At 38.5% G+C, this 13,992-nt stretch overlaps 1 protein-coding gene across 1 annotated transcript; it reads left to right on the top strand.

Moving 5' to 3' along the window:
- Positions 1–283: 283 nt before the first annotated feature.
- On the top strand, positions 284–7,346 carry LOC128379864 (probable global transcription activator SNF2L2). Its single transcript, XM_053339504.1, has 6 exons — positions 284–379; positions 2,292–2,521; positions 3,846–3,951; positions 6,655–6,756; positions 6,968–7,112; positions 7,213–7,346. The coding sequence occupies exons 1-6, from the start codon at positions 284–286 to the stop codon at positions 7,344–7,346; spliced, it is 813 nt and encodes a 270-aa protein (XP_053195479.1).
- The last annotated feature ends 6,646 nt before the right edge of the window (positions 7,347–13,992 follow it).

Below are 13,992 nucleotides of genomic sequence, written 5' to 3'. Positions count from 1 at the left end.
GAAACGCGATGCGAAAATAAAAAAATAATAATAAAAATGGACCCGATAACTTTAACAGCAGGGTAGGAAGGGAGGAAAAAAAACGTCTGGCAACACTCGATATTAAAAACATGCAGAGGGAGACAAGCTCGGGGCCTTCCAGAGTCAGGAAAAAGACTTCGGAGAGCTGCAGACAGGAGATGGGTATGGCATTTGTATTTTCCCCCAGCCCATTGATTTGTAAATGAAAACATAGCGCTTTTATTCTCCCCCCTTCTGGGCTCTGCTTCTGAGTGATCAGCTGATGAAGAGACTAGCAGCTCGCCGCTATGCTGGCTTGCTAATTCTCTCCCCCACAGCTGCAGTCGATCCTGATAGCCAGCCTGCAGATTGCAGTCAGGTAAATATCCTCCTCCATGTCTTTCTTCTCGGGCTCAGGATTCAGCCAGGCTACATCGCATGGGAAGAGAGAGGAAGAGATGGATGAAATGTGTGTGTGAGTGTGTGTGTGTGTGCGTGCGTGCATGCGTGTGCGCGTGTATGTGCGCGCGCGTGCGTGAGCGCCAGGGAAAGCGAGAGCGAGTGTCTCCGAGTTTATTCTGTGGAAGTGTGTGTGTGTGTGTGTGTGTGTGTGTGTGTGTGAGCGAATTGGGGGGGGGGGGGGGGGGGGGTGTAGGTGTGTGTTGTAACAGATGAGAGGGAATCTTTGCCAGATTTGTCAGGGAAGAGGCAGGCTTGTTAGGAGATAGCGCAGGCATGGAGCATCACATGCACACACTGACACCCTTCCACTCACACACACACACACATGCACAGTCAATCAGGCAGCTCTCAGCTGTGCTGTAGCTACATCTTTGAGGATTACCCCACTATCCCTCCAGTATTCCGCTGGAACGATTGCAGCCCCTTAGAGAGAGTAGCGGGGCTTTCAAAGCCTACGTTTGAGCCGAGCGATGATGAGCAGGATTTCTTTTGTTACCTCTCTAGTGTTGTTGTCTCCTTCTAAGTCAATTCCCTGCCATGTCTCTTTGGTTGGGGACGTGGAGGCATGCGTTTTGATGTCTTTCTCTCTATCACAGCGTTTGCCATCAGCAATCCTATTTTCTTGAGGCTTGACAATTGTTATCTTTTTTTCCTAGTAACTGTTCTGCATGGTGCTGTTAGTGTTTCTTTGGCCATGTGTGTGCAAAATACATTTCTCATCTCTGCCCTTGAGAAATATATCTTTTCACAAGTGCATGTTCTATTCTGTTCTGAGAGTTGTTGTGTGTGTGCTGATTGATGCATCAATATTCTGTTTTGGATTGGACACCATGCCTTCTCTATTTCCTCCTTTCTCCTCTCTCAAGCCGGGTTGCTGCTGCTTTCCGCTGTTCGCTGCTGTTGCTGTTGCTGCTGCTCGAGCTGCTCTTGCTGCATGCATACTCATGTTTCTGGCCTCTAATTGCCTTTGTGGGAAATACAGTGGTTGCAGCAGAGAGTCAGAAAGGGAACGATGAAATGGTTGAAAATAAGTCAGGATGCAGCAGGCATCATAGACCAACATCACACATTTAAAAATCATAAATACAAAATACAAACTGTGCAAAATATGCGTTATCCATTAATTGTGATATTGGCTATTTTAGATTTGCTATAATGTGGCTACTTCATATGTATTCACACTCATTGTTCATTTAAAAAAAAAAATCTTCCTCCCCTCGATAATCATCAAAGCCCTCCAGATAAAATAATCTGTCCTAAATTTGCAGAGACAGCACAGCAGTTGGGGTCGCTCCAGTCCATGCAAATTGGGATGCTATTGTAATAAATAAATAAATAAACCCTCTGTCATATGAATACAAAACCTCATTTTCTGTAATTCTGACTGCTTACACTCCAGCCTGTGCTGCTAATTAGATGGAGATTGCAAGTGCTTTAATTTGAGAGTGTTAGACTTTAGGCTGTATAGGATGCTGTCTGAAGTGCTTCAGGTTTGCACTTTTGTGGCAAATTGATGTTGGGAAGCATAAACTGTATTCAGAGCATCTCGACTGTCACATGAAAGTCACGGGAAGAGTTCAAATAAATGGAAATGGAGGAGTTTTGAATGGAAATCAGTCTTTCTTTCCTCCTATTCCCCAGTTGTTATTGTCTTTGTAATGTTGAGGAATGAACTTAACAAAGGGAGAAGGCGGCAGTCTTTGTGCGCACAATATATAATGTTTATTTATACAGCGATGTTTGATGCATCTTACAGTATTCTGCCACCTATAAGTTTTCTTTGAGTTTGTTTATTAGATGTCCCCACCCATCGCTCCCTCTTCCTGCAGCCTGAAGCAGGAGAAAACGGTTCCCTGGAGGCGATGGAAGAGGACATCAGTCTGAAGAAACGTAAAGGTGATCGTCATGGAGAAAAAGAACTCCAGGCCGGGCAGGAAACTGCCGAAAAGGTGAAAAGGAAGCGAGGACGTCCACCAGCTGAGAAACTGCCACCCAATCCACCTGAGCTCACCAGACAACTGAACACACTGGTGGACATGGTTATTAACTACAAGGACGGGTAAGGTCGCTTAATTATTCATGAACTGTGAATCTGACTCTTTAATGCAAGTAGTCCAAATGCATGAATTAAATAGTTTTGATTTCACATATTGTACATCTTAAACAGTTAAATTTACACAAGCCCAGAGCCCAAATTATTTAGGTCAGTTATTCACACAAAATCTTAATTGACTGTATGGGAAGATTATTAACATAAATTCCCAATTGAATTATTCCATTAGTATGCTATAGCTATTATGTTTTTCCAACACCATTATTCTCACCAAAACAAATGTCATTTTATTTCTGATCATGTTTTTAAGCAGGCATGTTTTTCTATTTTTTTTAATAAATCAATCTGACCAATCTTTTAAGACAAACTCGGTGAGGTTAAACTAGGCATTGAGCTAAATGTTAACCCAAGCACGCTGACATGCAGCCACTACATGTTTAGCAAGTAGCTACTTTAGCAATACTTAATACAAACTACACTTGGGGCTAATGGGAATAGGATATCATATCATGGCTAATTAGCAAAACAAAGAAAATACAAAAACTTCTGACAGCTTTTCTTTTTTTAAAGTTGTACACACTTCCCATACTGCATAGCCTACATACATTTATATTAACTTGTTGGGCTTGTTGACTGACAGTTAAGTCTGCTCGAACCAATAGAGGCAACACAATCCACACAATCCAAACTGATTGCATAAATTCTGTAATCAGAGATCAAAATCCAATTTTCTCAGTCGTTACATCATTTGAGTTTTTGCAGTATCTGATTGACATAAACCAGGGTTACAGCTATGCCATCTTTGTCATAGTTCAAGCCTCATTTCATCGCTTGTTGCTGGATTGAGCTGAAAGTTATTTGCCTGTAAATATTCTTCTATTCCAATATATCAATTTAATAGTGTTGCAGACAAGCCTATCCTTAAAATCTTCGCTTCTCACATTATAAAGATGTATTTGAGTGTTGTTTGTATCACTTCTGCCAGGCTTCAACATCTCTGGAGCAATCAAGTTGTGACTGTGGTAACCTTGTTATCTACTGATGTGGAGATATTTAAATGATGATTGAGAGAAAACAGTATCTGATAACTGCAGATAACAGTGTGATCGAATCATTATCTGGGAACCGCTTTGAAACGGGAAAATGAGCACCACACAATTAGATTTTGTTATCCCAAGATAATAAGATAAATCTTTACCTCAGCCTAAAATACATTATGGGCAACCACGGTCATTCTGAGCTTCTGTAAATGTCAACCTTATACTGACATGATCATCAAACAGTTTTGTGATAAAAAGGGATTATGTGAACCTTCACATTATGCTTCCAGGTTGGGTCGACAGATCAGTAAAGGATTTGTTCAGCTTCCCTCTAAGAAGGAGGTACCTGAGTACTACGAGCTGATCCGAAAGCCTGTGGACTTCAGAAGGATCAGGGTATGTGTTATTGAAAGCCCTCAGAAGCTGCATACAGATACCATTGTTAGCTTATCTGCTCAAATAAAATTAAGTACATAAAGGGAGATGAAACTCCAGTAGATACATAATACATCAAAGATACAACAGTTTATTGAAGGTGTCAACTGTGTATTTAAACCTTTAGCTATCATTACAACTTAAACCTTGATGTATTTTTCATTCATTGCATATAATTTCTTTGAATTGTGCACCTTGAATTCTTCAAAATCTTCAAATCACAAACCAACTCAAGGAATAAGATTGCAGTGCTAGTGGTAAAATGATTTGCTACCTATACCAGAGGTGAGGGAGTAGAGTTAAAGATTTGGATCCTTATTGGACTGACTTGACTTAACTTGGATTTCGATATTCATCTCCTAGCTGGGACTTGAAAGTTTAAGATACTCAAGAGTTGAGGGAGGTGATATCAATGGATGCAGTCTTCTTATTTAGTATTGTATGTTACATCTTTTATTTTAGATCTAGATCTTAAAGTTATGTTAAAGTAAAAGTTAAAGTAAAGCTAAAAAACAGTTCTGGCTAAATGCTAACGTCAGCATGCTAACATGCTTACAATGACAGTGCTACAGTACCATGGTTGTGTTCAGCATGTATTTACCATATCAGCATGTTTTTTTTGTTAACGTTAGAGGAGCAGCAATTAGTCAGTCAATTAGTGTATCGACATAAAATTAGTCTGCAACTATTTTGATAATCAATTAATCATTTTAAGTAAACTGAATATGTTTGGTATGTGCACATTTTTCAAGACAAAACAAGACAACTTAAATTGCATCTTGCACTCTAGGAGACCAAACAACTAATCAACTAATTGAGAAAATAATGGCCACAGTAATAGATAGTTAGAATAAGCGTTCATTACAATCCTCGTTAACATTTCCTGATTAGTACTAAACACAAAGTACAGCTGAGACTGATGGAAATAGCATACATTTTCAGGTGGTTGGTCACAAACCAAAGTATCCTGATGATGGCACTAGCTGGATCAAGATCACCAAAGTTATTACAATTGACCCTAAGAGGGAGATGGATGTCTGTACCAAATTTCATGGCAATCAATTTAATAGTTATTGAGACATTTTACTCAAAACTTCATACTTTATAGTAGAGCTGAAGTATCACAGGGTACCACAGAAAGGCAATCCATCCAGGTTATTGGGCTATGATTCAGTCTGCACCAAAGGGGTGGACCAACTGACCGACTGACATTGCCAAAAGAAGGCTGCATCTTCCTTTGTTGACGAAATGAATAAAAATAACGTATGATGCACACTAACCAGAAATAGCCATCAACAACAGCTTACGGTACTCGCCACCGCATTTGAATGACACCAATGGGCTTGACTCCAAAAATCATTCAACTTGGCATGAAACCTAATCTGCCAAACAGAGAGGACTGGAATAGTCTTACTTTGTTTCTTTCCTTTTGTATTATAGCTAGTCTATTTTGGAGTCTCTTGAATGCCTATCAAGTGACGCCATATATATAAAACATCCTGCTTAATCAGTCAAAACTGAGCTACAAACACAAGTGATGCTTCATTTAACAAGCTTGATGAGTACAGAAAGCTGCAGCTGTAAGGTTGGGATTCAGTAACACATCAAAGGGTTTAAAGATTTGTTCTCTCAAAAAAAATAAAACAACATTATAAATCATCTACTCTACCAAGTATTTATGTCCACATTGAGGCAGTTTAAAGGATCAGGTTCACAATTTTTCAGGTCTGACTTAAAACAACTGTCAGGTGCCCTTATGAACATTAAATGAGATGCTTGCTTGATGTAATCATTCCAATAAAAGATCTTTTTTTGGAGCGCTTTGGTAGCCAAGTGGTTACTGCACATGCCACATAGTCACAGCGTCCTTGGTTCGACTCTGGCAGGGGACCTTTGCTGCATGTCATTCCCCCCTCTCTCTCCTTATGTCCTGTCGTCAGCTACTTTCAAATGCCCAAAAACATGATTTAAAAAAAAAAAAAAACCTTTTCCTGATGTCCTTGCAGTGTAAGTGATGGGGGACAAACTTCACTATTTACTTCAAGTGGTTATTGTACATGCCACATAGTCACAGCGTCCTTGGTTCGACTCTGGCAGGGGACCTTTTCTGCATGTCATTCCCCCCTCTCTGTCCCTAAGTCCTGTCGTCAGCTACTTTCAAATGCCCAAAAGCATGATTTAAAAAAAAAAACACCTTTTCCTGATGTCCTTGCAGTGTAAGTGATGGGGGACAAACTTCACTATTTAATTCATGTGGCATGTGCAAGTGGTTATTGCACATGCCACATAGTCACAGCGTCCTTGGTTCGACTCTGGCAGGGGACCTTTGCTGCATGTCATTCCCCCCTCTCTCTCCCTATGTCCTGTCGTCAGCTACTTTCAAATGCCCAAAAAAAAGAAAAATCTTTTCCTGATGTCCTTGCAGTGTAAGTGATGGGGGACAAACTTCAGAGTCCTCATTTTGGGAAAGTCTGAACCCATTCTTAAAGTTAATAGAAATTGAGTTATTTAAAGATTTTTAAAAAGTTGTCTGCAACATTGGGAATTGTACTTTTTCTTGTCTTGTGCTATGTTCTTGTATAATCATGTATTTTCTTGTATAATATTTTGTTATTTACTTCACTGGTCACCTTCAGGTTTTGATACTGACCCTTTGCTTCACAGGAACGTGTTCGTAATCACAAGTACAGAAGTGTGGGGGATTTGGAAAAGGATATTTTCCTCCTGTGTCACAATGCTCAGACTTATAACCTGGAAGGATCTCAGGTGAACCCCAAGGAATTCTTTCATTTAAAAGCAACAATATTATTTTTTGTCAGTCTCCATTCTGCTCACACATTGTAGAGTCCTGAGCTATTATTGTAGTCGTAAATTGGGTTTAGATTTTGTTGTGGTGAAGAACAAACTATGCTGTGATATCTGTGTGTGTGTATGTGTGTGTGCGTGTGTCTGGTTTGTGCACTGTTTACCATTGCAGATCTATGAGGACTCAATTGTCATTAAGTCTGTTTTCGAGAGCGCGAGACAGAGAATTGTTACAGACGAGGAACAGAAAGCGACGGTTACCGCCAGTCACAGCGATAATGGTGGTGGAGCTGAAGACCAATTTGTACCATCAGCAGGTGAGAGGTTTTTTTTTATAATCATTCCCAGAGCATTTGCAATATAAAAATACAATTGTTCCTCCATTCGACTCATCCTATTTTCTCTTTGTATAACCAGTGAAACCATTACCAGTCCAGCTAAAGAAGGGGAACAAGGAAGAGAGACGCAGAAATACAATGGCCAAGAGGCTCCACAGTGATTTAGACAGTGATGAGGATCTAGAGGAAAACACTACAAAAGATGAAGGTTGAACTAAAGGGTCCTTTTTTCTTTTTTTTTCTATAACTGTTCACATTTGTTCTCTGCTACATCTCTTTCTTTGGTTTCTTCATTTCTTAAGCAAAAGAAAGGTCTTTGAAAATAAAGTAGGAAGGACCACTTAAAGAGAGGCACTTATGGCACAAAGCTTCTTTTCTTTTTAATGACTCAAACACATCTTGCTGCACATAGAGCTCTTTTAATTTAGCTGGTCTTTTTACAATAATTATAATTTTTGATTTATCTGCCTTAGTCCCTGTGATTGCTTCTGCAGATATTATGTAAAAAAAATAAACCAGTTTCACTGACTGTTTTTAATCAGTATATTTGATTGTATGAAATGCCTTCATAATGTCTTGGAGCATGATATGTACAGTATATCTCTCCTGAAGCTGGCTCCTCCAGAGCAGCGCCAGGCGATGACAATGTCGATGTGTTCGGGACTAGTGAGTCAAAGCACATGGGATGATCTTTTTAAAGAAAAAGGAGAATGAAAGAACTCTGTTAGTTTGTTTTACATCTCTGAATCTGACTTTAGAGATGATAAATCTTTGATAAACAAAAACCCACAGTGGAACTATTACGTCAAAGAGACTTGACTTATACCAGTACTGACAGTATACATTTTGTCTGTTTCTGATACTTGATGGAAAACATTTGGGTCTAATCAAGGGTACTCAAAGTTGAACATTTGTGCCCCTTGTGCTACAGTATATTCTCATATTGTACAGTTTGTGTGAACAGTATGTAAAAATTACAACTGGTTGTAGGGGAGAAATGGAAGACATCATTGTTAAGACAATCCCTGGAAACATGTATCATTTAAACACTTGCAAAATAAATTTTACCAAAAAGTCCAACTGGTTTTGTAATTATTGTTTGTGTTAGTTTTAGAGGTTGAAATTCAAATACAGCTATTATTCAATCACATACAGCACATATCAAGGTCAACTTTACTCTCTCTTGAATAAATACTGTTTGTGATATATGTATTTTTGACAATATACCAATAGGTGGTGCAAGAGAACTGTTGGGTTGTTTGTAATTCAGGTTGCCAGTATATAGAAGGGTCACCCAGCCAGACCTTATAGGTTTTATTAGCTCCTTCAGTACATTTCTCTTTTGTTAGTTATTGTTTTCTTTCCGTAATCTCAGAACATTCAGCATATATTACTTTTCTTGTATTATGTATTTTTTTCTCTTCATATTCCAGTAAACTAAATTCAAAGAAGCAGCACCAGCTTTCATTTACGTGTTTACCCAGTTGTTTGCAGCATTTCTTTTCTATATTATTTGCTTGTTTAATGCAGTAATTAATTAGAATATGACATGTTTTGTCCCAGCAAACCCTAGGATGTAACACTTATTAATGATATTTCCACAAAGTGATGCGCAACATGCAATAGATGTGGCTTCACTTCATCAAGTTCATACAGTAACTACAGAGAAATACAGAGATACATGTTGGACCATAGTCTAAATGTGGGCTGCTCATAGTAATACTGTCTATGAAGTATAACATTTCTTCCAGTCAGTTAATACCACACTGATATTGCATTTTTTCCTTTTAACAACATATCCTGAGGTGGGTCCGTTATTAAAGACATGACTTCTAGCATCCACAATCTGCTAGGACTCTTGCCATGTGCACTCCTGTAGCCTGTGGGGTAACTGATGTTAACATTTTCACGATCATCATCTCTCATGTGCTTCAATCCTATCTTCTATCATCACTGCTCTATGCGTCATGTATGACTGGGGGTCCATCTGTGGTGGTGTCACAGCCAATCTGTACCCACCCAGCCTGCCACCCACCACTCCATCACAGTCAATTTTAGGGGCTTAAATGTCACAAATCAAAACACAAGTGATGTGACATCTGGGTAACATGGAAGCCTTTACTACTGTAAGTCACATGCTTGCAACTTGCTAGTGACCTTCTGCAATAAGGCGACTGTATGTTGTAGGTGCTGTAGGTGTTCTGATGAGGAAATAAAAGCAACTAAAGGGTTTTAAAGGTTTATCTCTTGAGAGTAATTAATGATGAGTTAACATGAAATAACTCAGCTCTTTATATTATTACTGGTGGTAAAAGTATACAGTAGGATATATTATTTGTTTAACAGACAGCTTTAAAGTAGGGCTGGGCCCAACGATTTTTGGGTCCCGATTCGATTTAAATTGCGATTCGATTTTACCAAGTATCGCGATTTTATATTTCAATTATTGTGATTTTCTTTCCTTAAACAAGAACAGGTTGAACCAACCTCTTGATAATACATCATAAGTCATATTTACAAAAAACAATCCACACATCACATCAGTTTGTGAGATTTATTTTTAAAACTGTGCACCTGCCCTCACAAAAAACATTCTCATCCGCCAACATCTTACAATAAACTAAGCTGCTACATTTAGCTGATCTTTAGAAAAAGAAAAATTGAAATAAACAAATAAATAAAAATCGATTTTTTTGGCCTAGTCTTACTTTAAAGGTGAATTATGTTATCATTTTTGACCACTATGGGACAGAAAGCCTCCAAAACAAACTAACAGCAACTGTCCTTCAGCTTGTCATGTGTCTGTGTCTAATTCATAAGCATTCATAAACTGCCTATTTACTCATCCAGCGGACCTTTTGAGTCCTCTGTCTGAACAACTGTCAAACCTAATCTATTCACAACATTTCAGGCGTGGTTTGTTGAGTAAGCCCCCGAGAAAAAAAATATATAACTTGATCTCAATGGTTTTCTTTAACTCGCTTCAGAAGCCACCTGTTTACTTTGATTCTCTGCTGTTTTGCACTGTGAAGCTGTGTTGCCTTTTGTATTTACAGAGCAGCTTCCAACAGCTTTAGGGAGAGAGCTGTTACGATTTAACCATATGGGCTGGTGAACAAAAAAAGAAAAAAAAAAGAAAGAAAGGCTGCACAGAGCTACAGACTGGGCTGACTCTGGGGTATTCTCAGTATGTGTAAACCTTTCATATTGCGGGGAGTGATTTGAGACTGTGTTAATATAGAAAATGTCACCTTCAAACAACTGAAGAGAACAGCTTTTGATTCGGTTAAAAAAACACCTCTCTGAACATTCAGTACACTCGAGTGTCAGTAAGCAGAGACAACAGTGGAGGGCGGGTGACTAGTGTTAGCGTGCTTGCATTAAAATTCAATGTCTTGCCATCTCTACAACATAAATTCATATGAGTAAATGTATTATAATGAAGTCATGCCTCCGGACTCAAGCAGATGGTGATATACTGTACAGCTCTCAGCTTGGGTTTAGTTTTTTTTGCAGATATGAGTGCAAAAGTGTCTGAAGTTTTATAACAACAAAGAAAGATATCTGTTTAGTTCAGTAAGCACAATTTAAGTATGATCAAGCATTCTTATTGTAGCACCAGTCAAGAGAAACTCAATACAACAACAACAACCGAAAAAAAATGCATACATGAAATCGTGATGAGAGGTGCCACTTCCTTCTTTTTACATCCAAGCTTGAGTCAGGAGCTTTGTGATAGGAAAAACATCAATTTTTTATTTGCTTTCTTTGTAAGTGTGAAGCTGCTCAAAGCTCCTATGAAGACAATATTTACCTGAATATTTGATGATAGAGTAGCCTAGTGGAGCAATGGCAGTAAAAAAAAAAAAAAAATCTGATTTCTTTTCATATTCACAGCTCAAGTTCCTTCTATTGGGGAAATTCACTCCCTGTCAGAGATGTATTGTAAAACCACTGTTTTACTGTTCCACTGCTGCTTTCCTCTAAACTTCACAGCTCCAGGCAATGTAACCTTTCGCATCCAGCGCAGAGAAATGTTTTTGTCACCAGTTTAGATAATATGATAGACAAGGACAATCTGACATCTTGTTGAGATTTTCACAGTTTTTTTTTTTTTTTTGTTTTTTTTTTTACAAGATGGCTCTTTGTTGCAATGCTCTCTGACAACTGACCCACAAGCCTAGGAGGTTAGAGCATCCTTGAGATTTGAGAATGAGATTTTACAAAATACTGTCTGCTCAAGCTCAAGGTAACCCTGTTTTTAAATAATAAGAACCAACAGAAGAGATTACTCTTGAAGATGTCAGGCCTGTAAAATAGATAGTATTCATCAAACTTGCATAGCTTTTGGGGCCAGACAGCAAAAGGTCCTAGTTCTGATGACAATTTCTTTTCACATAGCACCAGCACTATGGTGCCCAAAGGTACAGATGCACAGAGCCACCCACTAGCATGGCTGTAGACTCATAGACTGTGTCCAAAATCACTTCCTATTTACTTTAAAGTGTACTGTATTTACCATCTACCATTTAATTTGAATGTCTGAATTCTAAGTGTGGAAATTGATCACCAACAGGACCGTCAAAACTAGGTTGAACAGAGCCTTTGTTTTGCTCTGTGATACTATTTTCATCTAAACTACTGCCCAATGGTTCCCTCAATATGTACATCAAATCCCACATCAATCATAAGAGTATGTAACTCATCAAGTCTCATTGTTTTAGGTTTACAGACACAGACACTGTCTCATCTTGTTCAATCAAACTATGTTGTCTGCAGTGTTCCCCAGGTAGGAAAAGGTAATGAAAACGAAATAAATCAGTTTACAGTATTGAAATATGCTCCTTAACGTCTAACGAAGTGTCAGAAGTAAAAAGCTCCTCATCAGAGATTAACAGCATCCTCAGTGTGAGGCTGCTAAAAGGCGTGGGCTCTTACAGTAAATAGCTCTGGGAAACAAACTGGCACGCATGTCATCTTGATGAAAATCTCATATAAAATGACACGTAAACCTAATGGAGGAGCAGGGATAGAGCTGTGGCTGAAGGTGGACACTGTAATGGCTTTTGGAGATTAGTGGGTCCAGAAGGAGAAGACAATCCATTTCTCTTTCCCCATAGGACACAGATTTAATATAGTTAGTGTGGTCCACATTTGTTATGGCCCCCACTAATCGCCTGAAATATCAGTTGATCACATTTGATCTAATTGCTTTGTCAGTGTTTGTAGGAAAGACTCAGCACCAACATTTATCTTTTATCACAATGTATGCTTTATTTATCAGATAAGTCTGATCATTTTAATTTCTCATCATTTATAGACACAATTGCATTTATTTATTTATTTGTTTATTTTTAAATAGTCCCTCCCTAAGGATGACAGCCAGAATTTTTTTAACCATATAAAAAGCCGTAGGAGTCCCAACTAGTGCTACAGGGAGTTTCCATATCGCTGTTAGAGAGCTGACAGGTTGATTTACACATAATATTAAAACACATCAGCTGTCTTCTGTCACAATACACACATAATTTGTGAGACAGAACTGCTGCATCAAGGAAAAAGTACAGGGTTTTTGGATACAGTGGCTGGAGGAATAATGGTCTGAACACAAAAGTCAATAATTCAGTTATTGTTTTTCCACTGCTGGTGTTGCTGTGTTCTACTTCACTGAGTACAGTGTACCTATAAATAGTCTCAGAGACAACTTGACTTTTCATTGGGCTCCAACACAAGGCTTAACTCTAAAATCTGAAGTAGTAACTTTCTAATTTAATGTTTTTAATTTATGTTGGTTGGTGCTGTCAAGTCATTGTTTTTCGGTATGCTGCCAAAAGCTCTCACTTTCCCTCCTTAAGGATCTGTTAATAATTCATTTACAGCCAATTTAGATTTTTTGAAAAAGGCTTGTATGCATCTGTGCCTGCCACCCTGCTGTGAGACTGAACCACTTCCAAGCTGTTTTTCATGACACTGAACTTCTGAACTTTTATTTAAGTATATGCATCTTTATGAGATGAAAAGAGATGACATGACGTGAGATGCAGTGATATGACACAAAATGAGATTAGATGACATCATTTGAGGTGACATAAAATAAGATGTCATGAGATTAAATTCATGTGGAGGTGAGAGGAACTACTGAGTCAGTGGATCCATTGTTAATATGAATACATTGATCATATCAAATTCCTCCTTGAAAACACCAAAAACTAGAAACAATCAAAAGCTTAAAGGTTGAATATGTAGAATATTTATTAAAAGCTATATATTTTTTTTTTAAATAATACAGCCACTGGGTGTTTTGAGGGGTACAGAATGAAAGTATTGCTTTTCCATTAAAAAAAATATTTAGTCTGAATTAATATTTTTAAATTTTTTTGACGGGTTCTACAATGACGTTCTGACACGTTCTATGTACATTGTTACCAGCCATTTAGCGGCCGGAATTGCGGGTTGCCAGGGTTGTCTGTTGTTCCGGTGCAGAGCTGTAGGCTGGCACTGGGTGAAATGGAGTTGTAAACAAACACGGCCGTGTTGGACTTACTAAAACTTTTCATCACAAAACTTCAAAGGTAAGACAGAATATCTGTTAGTCGCTGTAAATAAGTGGTTGTTTACCGTTGTATGCTGCTGGTTCACTGAGTTTTTAGCGCAATAATAGTGGTACTGTTGAACTCGGCAGGGTCTTAGCTTTCATATGAGATGCTATTTGTTTGTGTACCATGAAGTATCAAAACGGTAGCAATGGAAATGTGGAGAGTGGGTTGACTTTCTGACGCTATTCGGATTTGGTATTTGATCATTAACCTCTTAACGCACGCTGTTCCGTTCACGGGACGGGACGGATGTTAGGAGGTAG

The sequence above is a fragment of the Scomber japonicus genome, chromosome 19, assembly GCF_027409825.1.
Source record: "Scomber japonicus isolate fScoJap1 chromosome 19, fScoJap1.pri, whole genome shotgun sequence".
Classification (NCBI taxonomy): domain Eukaryota; kingdom Metazoa; phylum Chordata; class Actinopteri; order Scombriformes; family Scombridae; genus Scomber; species Scomber japonicus.
The sequence above is the reverse complement of the archived record's forward strand: the minus strand, read 5'-3'. Positions and strand labels throughout refer to the sequence as shown.

Excerpts from the sequence above, each read along its gene's own strand:
- LOC128379864 (XM_053339504.1), top strand. The coding sequence starts at position 284 with ATGAAGAGACTAGCAGCTCGCCGCTATGCTGGCTTGCTAATTCTCTCC. Across the intron at positions 2,522-3,845 it reads GTTATTAACTACAAGGACGG|GTTGGGTCGACAGATCAGTA; the intron begins GTAAGGTCGCTT and ends TTATGCTTCCAG. Across the intron at positions 6,757-6,967 it reads ATAACCTGGAAGGATCTCAG|ATCTATGAGGACTCAATTGT; the intron begins GTGAACCCCAAG and ends TTACCATTGCAG.